Source organism: Haliotis cracherodii, unplaced genomic scaffold, assembly GCF_022045235.1.
Source record: "Haliotis cracherodii isolate W230 unplaced genomic scaffold, xgHalCrac1.p SCAF_28, whole genome shotgun sequence".
Taxonomy (NCBI): Eukaryota; Metazoa; Mollusca; class Gastropoda; order Lepetellida; family Haliotidae; genus Haliotis; species Haliotis cracherodii.
In genome coordinates this window covers 1,096,876-1,117,132 of record NW_027266284.1, presented here as the reverse complement: position 1 = coordinate 1,117,132, position 20,257 = coordinate 1,096,876, and the positions used below count along the sequence as shown (strand labels likewise).

Genomic DNA, 20,257 nt, shown 5'->3' with positions numbered 1-20,257 from the left:
GCTGTAGAAAGTCCTGACAAACATGGGTAATATACAGTCGAGCATTGTCTTGCTAGAATTTCCCACCGTGAATGTTGAAGTGAGACAGAATGTAAGGCTGTAGGATCAAGTTTCTGTAACGCACGCCTGTCAATGTACCTGCCACATTCATGAGAGGCGTCCTATCATTGTGATGAATTCCAGCCCATACCATGACACTCCTGCTGCCAAATGGGACAACCTGCTGCACACAGTTGGTGGCATAACATTCATCCTGACGTCTTTAGACACGTGTGCGCCCATCAGCATGTGTGAGTAGAAAACGGGACTCACCAGTGAACAGCACATTTCTCCACCTTGCACGTGCCCATCTCGCCCTCTGTTGCCACCAATGCAGACAGTCTGCCAGATGACGTGTGATCAATACATGACGTCGAACAGATTTTCGTGCAAAAAGTCTGGCCTTCCTCAATCTGTTGCGTACTGTTTGATCTGAAATGCTGCATAGCCCAGGGATCTGTGTGTTTGTAGACATTGCTGTGGTAGTGCGTTCCGGATGTATCGATCTTGTGCTGGCACTGTCACCCTTGGTCTCCCTGACCTTGGTCTGTCGGGATACGCCAAGGTGCCTGGCCACATCTTGCTGAGTTGCTCCAGCTTGTAATCTGCCATGGCGTTGTGACGTTGAGCTGTATTCAGTTTTGGCATTCTGTCACCGCGTCTACTATCGTCACAAGGTCTGTATGAACGCCTGTTGATGTGGTTATTTATACCCCTTTAGCAGGGGTGCATGCATGCATAAATGCAGGATCCTGTGCTGCACTTTATTTACAGCCGGTTGTGTTTGGATGAATCTGTAAAATTTATCCCCAAATGCTACGTTTATGTGGTTTGGATGTGTTTCCACAAATTACCGAAACATCATCCTTCTGTTTGACTAATTCTTATCACATTTCATTTAATGATTTGGGATATTTTGAGAAATGTGGTTTTACATCTATGTTAAGTTTCTTTTTTTTGAAGAGTATATATTTTTTACTGAATGGGTTTTCAGCCTCGCCATTAATATTAAAAAAACTCTCAATAGAGAAATTTTTCCTACTTTCCTGATATAAAGCCTTACATACCTGCTAAGGTAGGAGATCGACATGACTCTACCAACCCAAATTGCATTGTCTTCCTGCATGAAGTGTGGTCACTTTATGACTGTGGCATATCCACACGAGCTTTGTTGGAAGTGCAGACATGCTACAGGAAATGCCAAATAAACAAAAGAAGAGATGAAGGCAATGTTTATGGTCATCATGGTGGCGTCAAGTAGCTACAGTGCTGTGGCACTATTCATATTTCTACAAAGGCAATATTTCAGAAAGATAAAGTAAAGATTTTCCTGGGTGCTTAGCCCCAACCCTACTCTTGCATCCTTCTGTTTTACATCTTCATTAAAGGCATGTCAGGCCTTAGTGAGACAAATACCAAGTAAAAATTAAAAGGACACTATTGACATTCATTGTAAGATGTAAACAATCAATATTGAAATTCAGTTACATATTTCATATTTTTTATTTAGTCAATATATATTCAGAAAATGTTTGAGTATCAGTGCAAACTTATGATAAGTTGCTTTATTTGTTGACATTTTAGACAGTAGACTACATATCAGGTTAGCTACAGTAAGATGTATTTAATCGTTGGCCACCTATATAAGGTGACATGGTTTATGAAGTTGACTTAATGGTGTTTGTTGTCTCTCTGCTTCAGCTTACGAATCCTGAATGGAAACTTCCAGACAACTGCAGTGTGTTTGTAAACACAATAAAAGATCAAGGTATAAGAAATATGCTGATCACTCTGAAAGCAGCCGCATGTAAATAAGGATGAGAGAGAGAGTGAATTTATGGATATGAACTTATTTATTATGAGGAACACAACATTGTGGTGTATATGCTTACTGCTTTTTCAGGTGAATAAATGCTTAGATGCAGAGAGCATAGTATGTACATGTAAAAACAACAAAAGTAAAAAGAATAACAAAGGTTGAAACATTAACAAGTAAAGCCACTAGTTAATTAGCACTGATTGGTGATTAGCAATGGACAAATGGAAGCATTGGACAATGGTGGCCAGCTGGATTAAATAGCCCTAGGAGGGGGTGGGGGATAATGTGATAGATTGATGGTGGCACAGATTAATTATCAATCAATAAGGCCCGTGCACTAGGCAGATATGTTCCCTGGTCAAAGTTCATGGTTGGTAGCTCCTGATGTCAATGGCCTCTTGTAGTTTCCTTTGACACCAGTTGTTGTTGGGCAGGACTTTGGTAGCATGCCACATGATGGTATGGCCTTGTTCAGAAGTTGCAGATTTATGTTCTAGGTTGTTGACAGAGATATGATATTCTTTGAATCTGATGGGTCTAGGGGTTTCTCCAATGTATTGGTGGCCAAAGTTGCAGGAGATCTGGTATATATACATCCTCTGGGGTTGGGACTTGCGCTGCTGATGCCTCTGCCATTGGCTCGTAGATGGTTCTTGATGGTCTTGTTGCTGGAAAAGGTGATATCTGTGCTGGCATGTTCCTGATGAAGTGGGAAATCTGACGACTGGCAAGGTATTGGTAGGGTCTGGTGATTCTGATGGGGCAGGTTTGGGTCTGGGCTCTGAGTTCTTTCGTGCCTTGTTGATGGTTTGGGCGATTAGGTGGTCATTGTTGGCGAAAGTGAAGGTTTTCTTGAGATAGTTTACTTTACTGCTGAGTAGGGATTGGTATTGGACGTTTAAAGTGCATCCCAATATCTTATGATGCACAAGGCGGTGTTGCAATACATATCACGATATATTGTATAATTCTAAATTTTTATTTCAGAAGCAATTTGAAACATCAGTGTATAAATTGAAGTTCATTAATGGAACTGTTGTTCTTAGTCCATCTTCTGATGTTTGTAGGGACACATCTAGGAAGCGAATGTGTTGATTATGGGGTCTCCATGATGAACTGGATTCTCTTGTGCGGGGCGTACAGATATTTGAGGAACTCTGTGGGGTTGTCCTGGTGGGCGATGGCGGTTAATTTGTCATCAACATTCCGGTTCCAGGAGAGGGTTGGAATTGTGCTGTGGAGTGGGTGGGCATGATGACAATTGCTTTACCTTTGTCAGCTTCTGTTATGGTGATGGTGTTATCTTTCTGTCATGGCATGTCTCTCTTGGGTGGAAAGGTTTTGGCATGGTTGGCGGGTGTTCTTGATGGTGTCTGTGATCTGAAGGCATTTGGAGCCATTTGGAGCCGGTTGTTGGAGGTCACTCTCTCACTGATGAAGGCATCTGTGTTGATCTTGGTGCTGACTGGGACATACTTCAGGCCTTTTTTTTGTTGTTTAACACAGCACTCAGGAATATTCCAGCTCTATGAGGGGCGGTCTGTAAATAATCTAGTCTGGACCAGACAATCCAGTGATTGACATCATGAGCATCGATCCACGCAATTGGGATACGATGACATGCGAGCCTGACCACTGGATCCTTTTAGTTGCCTTACCTTGGTGAGGAGGGATTTTTGTGCAGATGTGAGGATCTTGCTGCTCAAGTTGACTACTGTCTTATTGGTTGTTCTGGAGATGGCTTCTGGGACATGGTAGTGTAGTGGGCGTTGTATTTGAGTGAGCTTTTTGATGTGAGTGGTCTTGAGTTGGTGACAACTGATCTGGGCTAGGGATTTGGTCTTCTGGTAAAGGTCAGGTTTGAGAGTATCTTCAAGATGTGATCTGATGAAGGAGTAATAGTCCAGACAATCAAAATAGTATCAAACCTCTCAACTAATTGTAACAGAATTTATTTTTCGTGTTTCTTGTATGTGATTATGTAGCACGTAACATATAAACAATCTCTCCATGATAATGATAAATCCATTTAAAACATATTTTATTGAGGATAATTTACTAGTATGTTCAAATGACAAAAATGACACCTCCCACTCATAAAATTACTTAGAAAACTCAAAATTATTCGAAACTTTTCCCAATATTGTGAGATTTCTGTATTTAGTACAAAATATTTCTGTAAAATAACAATCAGATAGGTAACAAAAATAATATATCAATGTCAAGGAATATCCTTTAGAAAGTCTTAAATAACCTGTCAACATGCAGATAACAGGTACTGTTTAAACACGCTTAGGAGTTATAGGCTCTTGACGTGAGGAAACTCTATGGCTAAAATCGCATTGGATAAAGTTTTAAGCCTCCACCATCACCCCGATATTTTTCAAAGTAACTAAATGTCGATTTGATTATCGGTGGTCAAACAAAACCTAAAAAACAACTCCTTACTGAGGTAAAGTGTTTCTAGTTCTTTACACCTTCAAATTTAAGAAATTCTGTAATGAGAAGAGAAATTAAAACCCTTTATAAACATATCATAACACTTGAAATTAACCAATATAGCTATACATCACACACTATCTGTTAAATGAAATTTCATTATTCATGTGTTTGAAATTAAATACTTGCTTGATATAGAAGAGATGAATAAATGGCCTCCAAGGTGCCACAGTCCAAGCGACGGACCGGGAGACGCTCTCCTGTCCGCTGCTCAAGGCACTACCTTACCCGTGAAGATCCGAGGAAGAATAAGTCTTCAGCAACCCATATTTGCCATAAAAGGTGACTATGCTTGTCGTAAAAGGCGACTAACGGGATCGGGTGGTCAGGCTCACTGATTTAGTTGATGCTTGTCCTCGTATCCCAATTGCGTGGATCAATGCTCATGATGTCAATCACTGGAATGTCTGGTCCAGACTCAATTATTTACAGACCGCCGACATATAGCTGGAATATTGCTGAGTGCGGCTTTATACAGTATATAAACAAACAAACAAACAAACAAACAAAAAGCACTACCTATGGGACTCCTTGAAGGGGGCGTGAGTTGAGTACCCCTCGGAATGAGATACTCACCTCGTCCTTGTCCAGATGCCAGATTGGATGGCAGACCACATGTCACTGGTAGCGCCCTCGCCTGGCCAAGAGGGACAACATAGGGTCTCAACCTATTTCCATCCCACCTGATACCATGATTAAGGACATGGTCGGGGCGCAGGATGAGGACTTCTCTCACTTGACCTTCACTTCAGCGTTCAAGGTGTCCAAAGTTGAGAGGTATGATTCCCCATCCACACCCGGGATGAGGATCTCCATCATATGACAGGGTCGTCTAAGCCAGCGACTATCCAGGTATTGACACACGATTGGCTTTCATACAACTGAGGTCAAACGTCCCCTCACACCTTGGCTGCACCTGGCCTCATGGTTAGGGCTCTGTGAAATTTTCCACCATTTCTCCGTATGTAATAGGTGAACGTTCAATGTTGGCTGGATGATTTCATGGAGAAAGGCGAGAGTACTCTCTTAGAATTATTCAATGTTTTACGTGTCAAGAAATTGCTGACTGTAAACAAACCCGACTTTACCAAAATTAGGTAGTACACATAGTTGTTTGGGATTGACATGGAGATACTAACCCCAACGACATCGTCTTACTGCAAGAAGTGTGGTCACTCCATGATCTCTGCAAACCAACACAAGCTTTGTTGGAAGTGTAAAGCTTGAAAGTGCACTGAGGATATGAGGTGTCCTCAGTGCTTGTCTCATTTCCCCTAGGTGTTTGCCAAGGTGGCAGACTCCTGGAAAGCCTGGAAAGAAAATGATCGATGCACTGCCCTCTTTGTCTGAGGTTTTGCTACAGATCCGCACCAAGACGTCCCTCGACCAAGAATTCGTGAGTGGATAGGATTATCTCCAGACGTTCAGTCTATGCCTTCCCTAGAGACCCAGAAGAACCCCCTTGCCAAAAGGCAAGTAGGGGGACAAAAAGTACCGGGGTAAGATGTCGTAGAACAAAGAAACAACATTGAAGCCTTTGTCTCTTCAGGTTTGGAAGGGTACAACATACTGGCTGTGATAGGACAGTAGTTGTGAATCCACCACAGGCACAAAAGCATCCTGTTACCACCAAGATTATAAGCTCGGAAACTATGATGAAGACCTCAAGTGTGGTCCTTCACCCTGACAACGGAACCGGTCAGATTCCAGTCAGGGTACAAGTAGACACTCCCCTCCAGACAACAAAGCCAACTGGCTGCTACACGATCCTGGGTCACAGCTAGACTATCAGATATTCAGGACAGCTGGGACAGGATGGCACAGAACTGCACTTCACAGCATATGGTGATGTTTCGATTTTGTTCCCTAAATAATGCTCAAGTTGATAATGTTATAAAAGTAGTATGGTGTCATTTGTTTTCATTCCCTTACCTCCCCCTTTACTCCTAAGGGGAAGTCACCAAGTGAAACCCCTTAAGACTCAATCCAAATGAATTGGAACAGCTTATAAAGAGACAACAGGTGGTCCTGATTGACAGGGGCCTGACCACCTTTACAATGGAGGTTGAGGATATCAAGCAACAAGAACACGTTTTCTCTCAAAAGCATTACCTAGCCAAAAGGGCAACGGCAGAAAAACTTGGATACCAGATCTGTTGCTACGGTTGACACAGAGGCGATTACATCCATGGAAGGAAGTTATACAGGGTACCCCCATGTCGGGGTCGTAAGACTGCTGTCCAGGCGTTCCTGAGAAGATTTTGACACCGCTGGATTGGGGATACCGGCAGGGTCACCAGACTGATGGCCATGGGTTCCCATGAAAATATGGACACCACATGATGGATCTTCACATCAATTTTCTTGAGATGAGAGCTATTTACCGTACCCTAAATACATGGCAGCATATCCTAGTGTGACAACCCCACAGTGTTAGCATAAATCCAGAGATAAGGAAGAACAAGATGAGTGAGTTTGATGAACGAGACTACAAATTTCTTTTGCCTTTGCAGACTCAAACAGCTGCAGAATTCCAGGAAAATTCAACTTTCAGAAAGTCTTTCCCAGAGGAACAAGATTGTGGCAACAGAATGGTCTATCCAGCCAGAAGTATGGGAAAACCCTCAGCTGGTCATGACACTTGCCTTAACAACAAACTCACAGTGTACATCAGTCCAGTTTTAGAACTATAAGCCCTTACAAGTAGAGGAAACACTCAAACTACCGGAGTGCCCAGGGCCCACTTGCCATCTTAGCGCTAAGACTATCGTAAGCCTATGTTAAAGTATGGGAGTTACGATCATCTTAGCACTAAGAATGCTTTGTGCATGTGGCCCCTGATGTGACCGCAGGAGCTGCAACGGTGACTGGTCCAAATGTAAAAGGTGTCATCCGACATTGGAGATCATATGTGCTAGGCATATGGTTATTATTTATTTCAAAATATGGGGGCACAGGTGGCCCAGTCGTCTAAGCCGCCGCAATTCGTTGTGCAGAGTTGCGTCCCTTGGGCACATCAGAAACCTATGATTGTGGGTTCGAATCCCGGTTCGCCCCAATTATGTTTCTAGGTTTGTCAGCACCATGCCTGTGCACTTCGGGCTTTCCTCTCACATTAAGGTGACATGCCGTGATATAACTGGAATACTGTTAAAAGCGGTGTTAAACCCAACTCACTCACTCACTATTTAAATATACATAGTAAAAGCAACGAAAATAACACTGTATTTGAATATAATACTCCTGATAAAGTAATAGTTTCTTCCCATCATTGCATCAAAATTCTTTAAAGTTATATCATTGGGTATTTTTTAACCGAATCACTAGTAGATAGGTAGAAAATGTGTGTACAGCTAAATGCTATTTCAGGCTTAGTTTGCTAGAAAATACACACAGATACAATCTGCATATTAGATTATGCCTCGCAGAACAAGAAATACAACTTAAATGGTAAATCATATCTAGATTTGTTTTATCTCAAATTTCACCTGTTCGATGTAGTTTTTTTCTGTGGATAATATTCGAAAAAGGTTGTTTTTTTTCCAAATACTGAATCCCCTACCGGCGCATTATGCATGGGTGTGCACTATCCTAAAAAAATATGAAATGACATGGACTCATATTTTCTGAGCCTGCAAGACTGAAAACAGAATTTTACTAGATTCATATCGGCTTGTGGCTCATATCAATGACTTCTGATGATATTTGAATCTATTCATGATGTCAAAATCAGATTTTCAATATGCACTGGACAAAATATCATCCATTCCAAAAAATCCAAAACTTGGAAATACCACCATTCCAATTGGAAATATGACCATTCCAATATTTGGCAAGGTCATATTTCCAAGCTTGGATTTGTTTGGATTTGTTTGGAAATGTTTGGATACAACATGTCATAATCATATCTGTTAAACGTTGTACAACTTTTGACCTTATGTGAGATTAGTAATGACATGAAAGTCATTTTAAGAGTATTTTGGCACCATGTACCACGAAAAGACCAAATCATGAGCAAATTTAACTAAAAGAATTTCTGTCATTTAAAGTGGCTACTCTTTATATTTAATTTCTTATCTTCCTTGTCTATAATCATATGACATTGACTATGAACTTTGAACAATTAAACAAATATTTTGTTTTCCCAAACCGACTTACGGTTGTCGTAGAACAAAGACCGTTTCGAGAATATAGAGGGCCTCATTATTATAATTTGAACAAATATACATATGTACATATTAGTACTAGGTATAAATGAATTTTGATAAGTGTTCGTACAAGAATATGAACTTCGAATTATCTCGGAATTATGCGCAACACATAGGGCTGGAAATTTTATAATTGTTCTGGAACTATCTGATGGTAATTCAAAACAGGGACAAGATTTCGTCAAATGAATCATTGAGCCAGGAATGCAACGATTTAAATGCTGACAAAATGAATAAACATATCTGGAACAGAGTAGACTGTTCATGCGGACAATTATATGCTACGTCTATTGCCAATGAAGTTATAGCATTTGTTTCATATAAAATATAGAAGCCAAATAAATGGGACAATTAGTTGTTATGAATTAGCTTTACCTCTGTGACATATCACGCAACTATATGTGAATATGTTTATCAAATAATCAATTACAGTAATTAGCCTAGTGTCCTTATTTATACACAATTTAATTACGTATTGGGGTACAATATATAATACACATATACACGGAATGAATTCTTGTTTTGTCAATTTAATCATAACCCAAATCATACAAATCAAAATGTGAAAGTAGTGACTAACTTTATGATCAAGGGTATAAATACTCAATTGTATCTATTAATCCTAATAGTATAACAATAAACCCTGTGTATATACTGAGCATATTTAGATACATCCGGATCTACGACCGCAGCCATATAATCAATCAAGGAAAGTATATTAGATCGAATTACACATGTACTATCACTTAAACAAAACTTTCCGTTATCCACGTAAGCCTAAACCTGGGAGAAATAAAGTTCTGTTCTGTTCTGAAGACGCCGTCATGATTAGTTGGCGCCAGTCTAGACTGTCCAATCAACGTGAATATACAAACCGGGATGTTACTTGACCAGTTGATGACACCTGTCAAACTCAAAGTGCCCCTGGTCCTCCACCCACCATGTGTAATACTTTAGCGCACCTGATTGTTTAATTTGCAGTTATATCACTGTTAGGCTGAGTGATGAGAGAATACATTTTGTTGTTTTTGTTAACGATCGTTTCCATTTTCAACGTGGTAACCTTATAAGTGACTAACTTTTTTATCATGATGAAATGAAACATATCAAAATAATCAGAGGGACTGACGATCGCATTTTTCGCATAAATGTCATGCTCGCATTAATTTCATGATTTACTGAAGATAGATTTGAACATTTCTGAGCAACGATCATGTTTGGGTAAGGGAAGTAATCTTGTCTCCGCTTGCAATTGGATTCAGTTCCGAGATCGCAGCTTGACTGTTTGGTATGGCCGAAAGGCGGCATCCATGTTGTTCACGCTCCACTGATCACGGGGCCTCATTTGTCTGTATTCTGCTTATGGGCCGGGATCCGCATGAAACACGGGTGTCAAAACGAATATATTTACCAATTAAAGCTGCAAGCAGCAATGGCGGGCTCCAAGTAACACTGTGCCCAAACGTCCCTGTTCGAATCCTCAAACGGTTTCCTTGAACCAAATCCGTCAAATGTAGGCACCACTTGCAGGGTATCGTTGCAAGGAAAATGGCGTGTGCCAGGGTGTCCAGGTCTGTTCTAAAACCATTTCCGACCTCGAACATGTTCGAATCCATAAAAGGTTGGCTTGTTCCAACTCTGTCAAAAGATAGTCACCGGAAATCGCCGCTACGAAATTGGCGTGTTCCAGGGGTGTCCCAAATATAAATCAAATATTACCACCAAGTGGTGTTACTTTTAGCATACAACCAATAACAATAAATGAGATGCATATTGCACACTAACTTCATGTAAACTTGCAATAGTTTCTGTAGAGAACCTTACAAAATTTCGTTGAAAAAAATGATCAAAATCAAAATTCAATACGTCCGTAACTAAAAAAGAATTCCAAAATCGGCTATTAAAGTTTGATGTGTTATGTATGGAGACAATTATGAAAAAAGTTTGAAAGTATTTCATGCTGTGGACTCGGAGTTGTTTGCGTTTAAAGATAGGTACCCAATAAACACTGCGGAAACCTTGAATCCAAAATGGCTGCCAAACCACGTGACCAATGACCAAAGTCAAAGAACAAAAAATGAGGTACATATAGCACACTTACTTCATGTAAAACAATCAATAGTTTCTGTGGAGAACCTTACAAGATGTGATATTTATAGTAAAATTTCGATGAAAAAAAATGATCAAAATCAAAATTCAATACGGACGTAACTAAAAAAGAATTCCAAAATCGGCTACTAAAGTTTGATGTGTTATGTATGGAGACAATTATCAAAAAGTTTGAAAGCATTTCATGCAGTGGACTCGGAGTTCTTTGCGTTTAAAAACAGGTACCCAAAAAACACTGTGGAAACCTTGAATCCATAATGGCTGCCAAACCATGAGACCAATGACCAAAGTCAAAGAACCAAAAATGTCAAGCAGGTCAAGCAGCAGATACATGCAAGGTTTCAAAGTAATCGGATAAGCGGTTGCTTAGCAATAGGGCGAAATACATCTTCAAAATATTCTGTTCTTTTAGTTATCTGCCCTTGGCTTTTGGGCCTACAGCCTTGGGTTTTTGGCGGGCACTAGTACCCAAAGGTCCACATACACACACAAAATGTGAACAAAATCGAGCCAGTGGTTATTTTTCTAGCTCTGGTACAAAAATCAGCGGAATAATAATAATATTAAATCAAACGCTAACACTGGGACTCTTCAGCCTTTCGGCTTGGTGACTCTTTAACAGGCCGTAACTTCTTTGTCAGTTGGGCTCCAGTCAAACGGATTAGCGTTCTGCGTTCGTCCGGGCCCCGGGGTTCCTGTCGCATTGCTGAGATAAAGTGCTAAATCTGTTTCCCACCTCGTTCATATATTCGAATCCTCAAAGGGTTTACCTGTACCAACGCCTTCAAATGTAAAGAACCTCTTGTGAGACATCACCACTACTAAATTGACCTGGGTGTCCCAGGATGTTTTAACCAAGTTCCACCTTCGACCATGTTCGAATCGTCAAATGGTGTGCTTGTACCAACGCCATCAAATGTAATGAACCGCTTGTGAGACATCTCCACACGTGTCCCAGGGTGTTCTTAACTCATGTTTGACTTCGACCATGTTCGAATCCGCATATGGTTTGCTTGTACCAACGCCATCAAATGTAATGAACCGCTTGTGAGACATCACCACACATGTCCCAGGGTGTTCTTAAGTCATGTTTGACTTCGACCATGTTCGAATCCGCATATAGTTTGCTTGTACCAACTCCGTCAAAAGTCACCGTTTGCAGGACATTACCAAATTGGCGTGTGCCACAGTTTCCCAGAGTGTACTAAACCAATTTCCGACCTCGACCATATTCTAATCCGCAAATGGTTTGCTTTAAACAACGCCGTCAAAAATAAGGTATCCTAGCAATTGGCAATTGAGAAATGAAGAATCAAGCCAGCGAGTTTGACCACCCAATCGGATTTGTCGCCTCCTGTGACAAGCATAGTTGCCTCTTGAGACAAGCATCGGTTGAAAAAGGCCAATTCTGATCCTGGTCGTCAAGGGTAGTACATACAATATTGAACAAGGCTGTGGAGAACGCTTGGATATCTGCAAAGCCAGTGAATGGGGGTGTATGGTAGATTTATGAGGCGCTTCCTTCAGTATTTGTACTCAAGTCTGATTTTTTAACTTAAATCAAATAATACCACACCAGCAGTGGTGCTTTCAGTATGCAACCCAGCACAAAATGAGCTACATATAGTCTCAAAACTTCACGCAATCTTTCAATAGTTTCTGTTAAGAACCTTACAAGCTATGATCTTAAAGGTAAAATTTCGGTGAAAAAAATGATAAAAATCAAAATCCAATATGGCCGCAACTACAAAAGATATCGAAAAACGGCTATGCTGATTTGTTGTGTTCTGTATGGAGACAATTCTCAGAAAGTTTGAAAGCTTTTCATGCAGTGGATTCAGAGGAGATAGTATTTGAAGACAGGTACCCAAAACACCCTTTGAAAACCTTGAATCCAATATGGTTGCCTAACCACGTGTCCAATGATTAAAGTCAAAAAACAAAATATCTCAAGCAGCTTAAGCATCAGATACATGCAAGGTTTCAAAGTAAACAGACAAACGGTTGTGGAGCAACAGGGCAAAATATATCGTCAAAAAATACTTGTTTTTCAGTTATCTGCCCTTGGCCTTTGGGCCTATGGGCTTGGCTTTTTGGCGGGCACTAGTACCCAACGGTCTACAAACACGCACAAAATTTGAACAAAATCAAGCCAGTGGTTATTTTGCTAGGGCAGGTACAAAAATCGGCGGAATAATAAATAATAAATAATAATAAATAATAATAATAATAATAAATATAGCTGCAAGCAGCGATGGCGGGCTCCCTATCGGAATAATTGTAGAACCGGATCCTGTTTTCCATTCATAGAAGTACTTCTGCAAAATTGCACTTTGGTTATACAGAGTACTAAAAACCTTTGTAACTGAGTTCTTAATGGCCCTAATCTATTACCATTCATGCATTTTCTCCTGTTAAATATATGCATTCCGATATGAGGAAGGATATGTGCTATACTGTGTACGACTATGATATGATCTGGATTATCAATGTGCACTTTCCACTGGCAGAGTGTACTACAAACAGCGTGAAGAGAATCTATACAGAAACAGACTATAGAAATCTTGAGCACACTCATACCATGTTAAAATGTCACTTCTACCGTCGAAACATCAAGTGAACGGATTACCCCTCTGTTAATACCTTTAGTTGTGGTAATACAATACACTTTAATTGGCACACTACAGCGCTACTGCTATCTTGCTATACCGTTACCGTGGCTCTCGCTCCAATATGCAATCGGCTGACCCATCCTCAAGCTGGCACGCTGCGAGGTCAATAAACATCCGTTGTGTATTGTGAATTCAGACATGAGCTTCCACAAAACAAAAACTACGATGTCGATACATTATACCAAGTTGCTCACGTTAATCTATTTCTATAGTCTGTTTCTACCTGCGTTGTCAATGATCTGTTTAGGAGCAATAAGCAACAAATGTTGTTATACATGAATTATGTATCATTTCTCTCTTATATGCTGCGTGACTACAATACTCTACCAATACACACGAAATTTATCCGAAATCGGACTAGTAGTTCCCGAGTAACAGGTGTCTAGAGTTTTGCTATTTGGCAAGTTTATGGACTGGGGCCAAAGAGTGCCATATCTAAACAGCTGTAGCTCCGTTGTCCATTTACCTACAGACAAACGGTTTGGTGTTCTGGAATCGCCAGGACAAGGGCTATCAGGAAATATATCACATTTGACATAAATACATGTTTTCTTTGAAGTTGTTAGTATGGTACTTGGAGCCAAAGTATGGAGAGTTTGGAAGCTTTTGAGCTGGTAGTTTGAGCTGAGGAGATTTTGGGAGTCAAGTACTGAGAAATCTGGTAAAAAACAGTGCAAAAACACTTAATCCGATATGGAGGCCAAACGAAGCAATTTCGCTACATTGGATGTCTAAAGATTTTGTTGGGCATCTGATTCCGCACCTGATCAAGAATTTTGAAAGTCTTTGGAGCTTTCGTGGCGGAGTTATGATCTGTTGAAATTGCGATTTTTAAAGTTGTTTTGAGTTATCTGCCCTTAGTCCATGAGTCTAGAGTCTTGAGATTTTTGTGGGCATCACTTCAGTAGCTAAGCTATCTTGTTGCAAAGTTTCAAGATATGCTGAGCAGTAGTTTTGGTGTTACGATTGGTACAAAATACGCCGGTATAATAATAATAATAAATAATAATAATAAATCTAACAATTACAATAGGGCTCTTGCCTAGTAGGCAGGGAGCCCTAAATATAGCTGCAAAGCAGCAATTGCGGGCTCCAAGTTATACTGTGCACAAACGTCCATGTTCGAATCCTCAAAGGGTTTCCTTGTACCAAATCCCTCAAATGTAGGCACCACTTGTAGGGTATCACCGCTACGAAATTGTCGTGTGCCGGGGTGTCCAAGTCTGTTCTTACCCCATTTCCGACCTCGGACATCATCGAATCCGTTAAGGGTTTGCTTGTACCAATTCCGTAACAAAATAGTCACCGGAAATCGCCTCAATGAAATTGGCGTGTTTCAGGGGTGTCCTAAATATTAATCAAATATTACCACCAATGATCAAAGTCAAAGAACATAAAATGTCAAGCACCCAAAGCAGCAGACACATCTAAAGTTTAAAAGTAATTGGACAAGCGGTTGCGAAGCAATTGGGCAAAATATAGCTTTAAAAATTGCTTATTTTTCAGTTATCACCTCTTGGTCTTTGGGCCTACGGCCTTGGAATTTGTGTGATATCTGGTACGTAAGTATCTGGATACACATACAAAATTCGAATGGAATCGAGGCAGTGGTTATTATGCTAGCTCTGGTACAAAAATCGGCGGAATAATGATAATATTAAATCGAACAATAGCACTGGGACTCTTCAGCTTTTCGGCTTGGTGACTCTGAACCAGACTGTAACTTCTTTGTAAGTTGAGCTCCAGTCAAATGGATGAGCGTTCTGAGTTCGTCAGGGCCCCGGGTTTATGTCATATTGCTGAGATAAAGTGCTAAACCTGTTTCCTACCTCGTCCATGTTCGAATCCTGATATGGTTTGCCTGTACCAATGCCGCCAAATGTAATGAACCGCTTGTCAGACATCACCACATGTGTACCAGTGTGTTCTTAACCCATGTTTGACTTCGACCATGTTCGAATCCTCAAATGGTTTGCCTGTACCAATGCCGTCAAATGTAATGAACCGCTTGTCAGACATCGTCACAAGTGTCCAAGTGTATTCTTAACCCATGTTTGACTTCGACCATGTTCGAATCCTCAAATGGTTTGCCTGTACCAACGCCGTCAAATGTAATGAACGGCTTGTGAGACACACATGTCCTAGTGAGTTCTTAACCCATTTCCGACCTCGAATCCTCATGTTCGAATCCTCAAAGGGTTTGCTTGTCCCAACTCATGCAAAAGATAGTCACCGTTTGCAGGACATCACCACTACGAACTTGGTGTGTGCCAGAGTTAACCAGAGTGTTCTAAACCCATTTACCACCCAGACAATGTTCGAATCCCGATAATCGCCTCTTGAGACAAGCATGGGTTGCTGAAGACCAATTCTAACCACCATCTTCAAGGGAAATGTACATACTGCAAAAGACACTTGACGGTCAAAGGGAAATAACCCTAGGTTTTCTGAGCGATATATTCGGTATTTTGTCAATATTACCACCAAGCGGTGTTACTTTTAGCATGCAGCCAAGAACAAAAGATGAGATACATGTGCCCGACTAACTTCATGTAAACTTTCAATAGTTTCTGTGGAGAACCTTACAAGATGTGATCTTTATATGAAGGAAAAATTCGGTGAAAGAAATCATCAAAATCAAAATCCAGTAGCGCCGTCCCCAAGAAAGATATCCAAAAACGGCTATGGCTATTTGTTGTGTTCTGTATGGAGACAATTCTCAGAAAGATTGAAAGCATTTCATGCAGTGGATTCAGAGGAGATAGTATTTGAAGACAGGTACCCCCAAAACCCTGTGAAAACCTTAAATCCAATATGGCCGCAACTAAAAAAGATATCCAAAATCGGCTATGGCTATTTGTTGTGTTCTGTATGGAGACAATTCTCAGAAAGTTTGAAAGCATTTCATGCATTGGATTCAGAGGAGATAGGATTTGAAGACAGGTACCCCCAAAACCCTGTGGAACAAAAATCGGCGGAATAATAAATAATAAATCGAATGATTACAATAGGGCTTCCAGCCTTTCGGCTTGGAGCCCTTATAAATCGAATGATTACAATAGGGCTCTACAGCCTTTCGGCTTGGAGCCCTAATAAATCGAAAGATATCAACAGGACAACAGGATTACAATAATAAACTGGACAATCCCAATCTACACACGAAATTTGGTCGAAATCAGACCAGTAGTTTCCGAGTTACAAGTGTCCAAAGGTCTGCTATTCAGAGGTCTGCTGTACAGCAGCTTGTGGCAGGGTGACAGGCCGACAGGCCGGGTGGCAGGCACTTTGTGACAGGGACTTTGTGACAGGGACTTTGTGACAGGGACTTTGTGACAGGGGGTGAAATAGTCCGGGAGAAGAATGAGCGTAGCTCCTTTGTCCATTGAGCTACAGTCAAACGGATTAGCGTTCCGAGCTCACCAGCACCCCGGCTTTCTGTCGCACTGCTCGGATAAAGTGCCGAACCCGAACCTGTTTCCGACCTCGTCCATGTTCGAATTCCCAGATGGTTTGGTTGTACCGACGCTGTCAAAAGCAAGGAAACGCTTGCGAGACATCGCCGCTACGAAACTGACGTGTCCCAGAACGTCCCGTGATGTTCTATGTCCATTTCAGACGTCGCGCATGTTCGAATCCGCATAAGTTTTGCCTGTACCAACGCCGTCAAACATAAAGAACCGTTTGCGAGACATTACCGCATGTGTCCGAGTGAGTTCGTAACCCATTTCCGACCTCGAATCCTCATGTTCGAATCCTCAAAGGGTTTGCTTGTCCCAACTCATGCAAAAGATAGTCACTGTTTGCAGGACATCACCACTACGAAATTGGCGTGTGCCAGAGTCAACCAGAATGTTCTAAACCCATTTACCACCCAGACAATGTTTGAATCCCGATAATCGCCTCTTAAGACAAGCATGGGTTGTTGAAGACCAATTCTAACCACCATCTTCAAGGGCAGCATACATACTGCAAAAGACACTTGACGGTCAAAGGGAAATAACCCTAGGTTTTCTGAGCGATATATTCGGTATTTTGTCAATATTACCACCAAGCGGTGTTACTTTTAGCATGCAGCCAAGAACAAAAGATGAGATACATGTGCCCGACTAACTTCATGTAAACTTTCAATAGTTTCTGTGGAGAACCTTACAAGATGTGATCTTTATATAAAGGAAAAATTCGGTGAAAGAAATCATCAAAATCAAAATCCAGTAGCGCCATCACCAAGAAAGATATCCAAAAACGGCTATGGCTATTTGTTGTGTTCTGTATGGAGACAATTCTCAGAAAGATTGAAAGCATTTCATGCAGTGGATTCAGAGGAGATAGTATTTGAAGACAGGTACCCCCAAAACCCTGTAAAAACTTTGAATCCAATATGGCTGCCAAACCACGTGATCAATGACCAAAGTCAAAGAACAAAATATCTCAAGGACCTGAAGCAGCAGATACATGCAAGGTTTGAAAGTAAACGGACAAACGGTTGTGGAGCAGCAGGGCAAAATATATCGTCAAAAAATACTTGTTCATCAGTTATCTGCCCTTGGCCTTTGGGCCTACGGCCTTGGGTTTTTGGCGGGCACTAGTTCCCAACGGTCTTCAAACACAGACAAAATTTGAACAAAATCGAGCCAGTGGTTATTTTGCTAGGGCAGGTACAAAAATCGGCGGAATAATAAATAATAATAATAATAGATAATAATTATAATAATAATAATTAAAGCTGCAAGCAGCAATGGCGGGCTCCAAGTTACACTGTGCACAAACGTCCATGTTCGAATCCTTAAAGGGTTTCCTTGTACCAAATCTGTCACAAGTAGGCACAACTTGCAGGGTATTGCCGCTACGAAATTGGCGTGTGCTAAGACTGTTTTAGACCCATTTCCGACATCAAACATGTTCGAATCCTCAAAGGGTTTGTTTGTACCAACTCTGTCAAAAGATAGTCACCCTTTGCAGGACATTGGCGTGTTCCAGGGGTGTCCCAAATTCTAATCAAATATTACCACCAAGTGTTGTTACTTTTTCCATGCACCCAAGAACAGAAAATAAGATGCATATGATACACTAACTTCATGTAAACTTGCAATAGTTTCTGTCAACAAGCTAACAAGATATGATCGTTAAAGTAAAATTTCGGTAATTTTTTTTATCAAAATCAAAATCCAATACAACCGCAACTAAAACAGATATCCCAAAACGGCTATTAAAGTTTGCTGTGTTGTGTGTGGAGACAATTCTCCGAAAATTTGGAAGCATTTCATGCAGTGGACTCGGAGTTGTTTGCGTTTAAAAACAGGTACCCAAAAGACACTGTGAAAACCTTGAATCCAATATGGTTGCCAAACCATGTGACCAATGACCAAGGTCAAAGAACAAAATTTGTCAAGCAGCTCAAGCAGCAGATACATGCAAGTTTTCAAAGTAATCGGATAAGCGGTTGCGGAGCAATAGGGCGAAATACATCTTTAAAAACGTCTTGATTTTTAGTTATCTGCCCTTGGCCTTTTGGCCTACGGCCTTGGGTTTTTGGCGGGCACTAGTACCCAATGGTCTTCATACACATACAAAATTTGAACAAAATCGAGCCAGTGGTTATTTTTCTAGCCCTGGTACAAAAATCAGCGGAATAATAATAATATTAAATCAAACGCTAACACTGGGATTCTCTGGCCTTTCGGCTTGGTGACTCTTTAACAGGCCGTAACTTCTTTGTCAGTTGGGCTCCAGTCAAACGGATTAGCGTTCTGCGTTCGTCCGGGCCCCGGGTTCCTGTCACATTGCTGAGATAAAGTGCTAAACCTGTTCCCCACCTCGTTCATATATTCGAATCCTCAAAGGGTTTACCTGTACCAACGCCGTCAAATGTGAAGAACCTCTTGTGAGAGATCACCACTACTAATTTGACCTGGGTGTCCCAGGATGTTTAAACCAATTTCCAACTTCAACCATGTTCGAATCCTCAAATGGTTTGTTTGTACCAATGCCATTAAATGTAAGGAACTGCTTGCAAGACATCACCACATGTGTCTTAAAGTGTTCTTAACCCATGTTTGACTTCGACCATGTTCCAATCCGCTTATGGTTTGCTTGTACCAACGCCGTCAAATGTAATAAACCGCTTGTGATACATCACCACACATGTCCTAGGGTGTTCTTAACCCATGTTTGACTTCGACCATGTTCGAATCCCCATATGGTTTGCTTGTACCAACGCCATCAAATGTAATGAACCGCTTGTGAGACATCACAACAAGTGTCCCAGTGTGTTCTTAACCAATGTTTGACTTCGACCATGTTGGAATCCCCATATGGTTTGCTTGTACCAACGCCATCAAATGTAATAAACCGCTTGTGAGACATCACCACAAGTGTCCCAGTGTGTTCTTAACCCATGTTTGACTTTGACCATGTTCGAATCCGCAAATGGTTTGGTTGTACCAACGCCGTCAAATGTAATGAACTGCTTGTGAGCCATCACCACATGTGTCCCAGTGTGTTCTTAACCCATGTGTTTCTTTGACCATGTTCGAATCCGCATATACTTTGCTTGTACCAACTCCGTCAAAAGATAGTCACCGTTTGCAGGACATTACCGCTACCAAATTGGCGTGTGCCACAGTTTCTCAAAGTGTACTAAACCAATTTCCGACCTCGACCATATTCTAATCAGCAAATGGTTTGCTTTAAACAACGCCGTCAAAAATAATGTACCGTAGCAATTGGCAATTGAGAAATGAACAATCAAGCCAGCGAGTCTGACCACCCGATGCGATTAGTCGCCTCCTGTGACAAGCATAGTTGCCTCTTGAGACAAGCATCGGTTGAAAAAGGCCAATTCTAATCCTGGTCGTTAAGGGTAGTACACATAATACTGAACAAGACTGTGGAAAACGCTTGCAAAGCCAGTG

At 41.1% G+C, this 20,257-nt stretch overlaps 1 protein-coding gene across 2 annotated transcripts in view; it reads left to right on the top strand.

Moving 5' to 3' along the window:
* Positions 1-20,257, top strand: part of LOC139473358 (autophagy-related protein 9A-like) — a 314,783-nt gene that overhangs the window by 277,222 nt on the left and 17,304 nt on the right. For both annotated transcript variants that reach the window (XM_071255894.1, XM_071255893.1), the window contains one exon: positions 1,741-1,807. In XM_071255894.1, the coding sequence (XP_071111995.1) occupies positions 1,741-1,807 (67 nt within the window). The remainder of the gene's footprint in view (positions 1-1,740; positions 1,808-20,257) is intronic.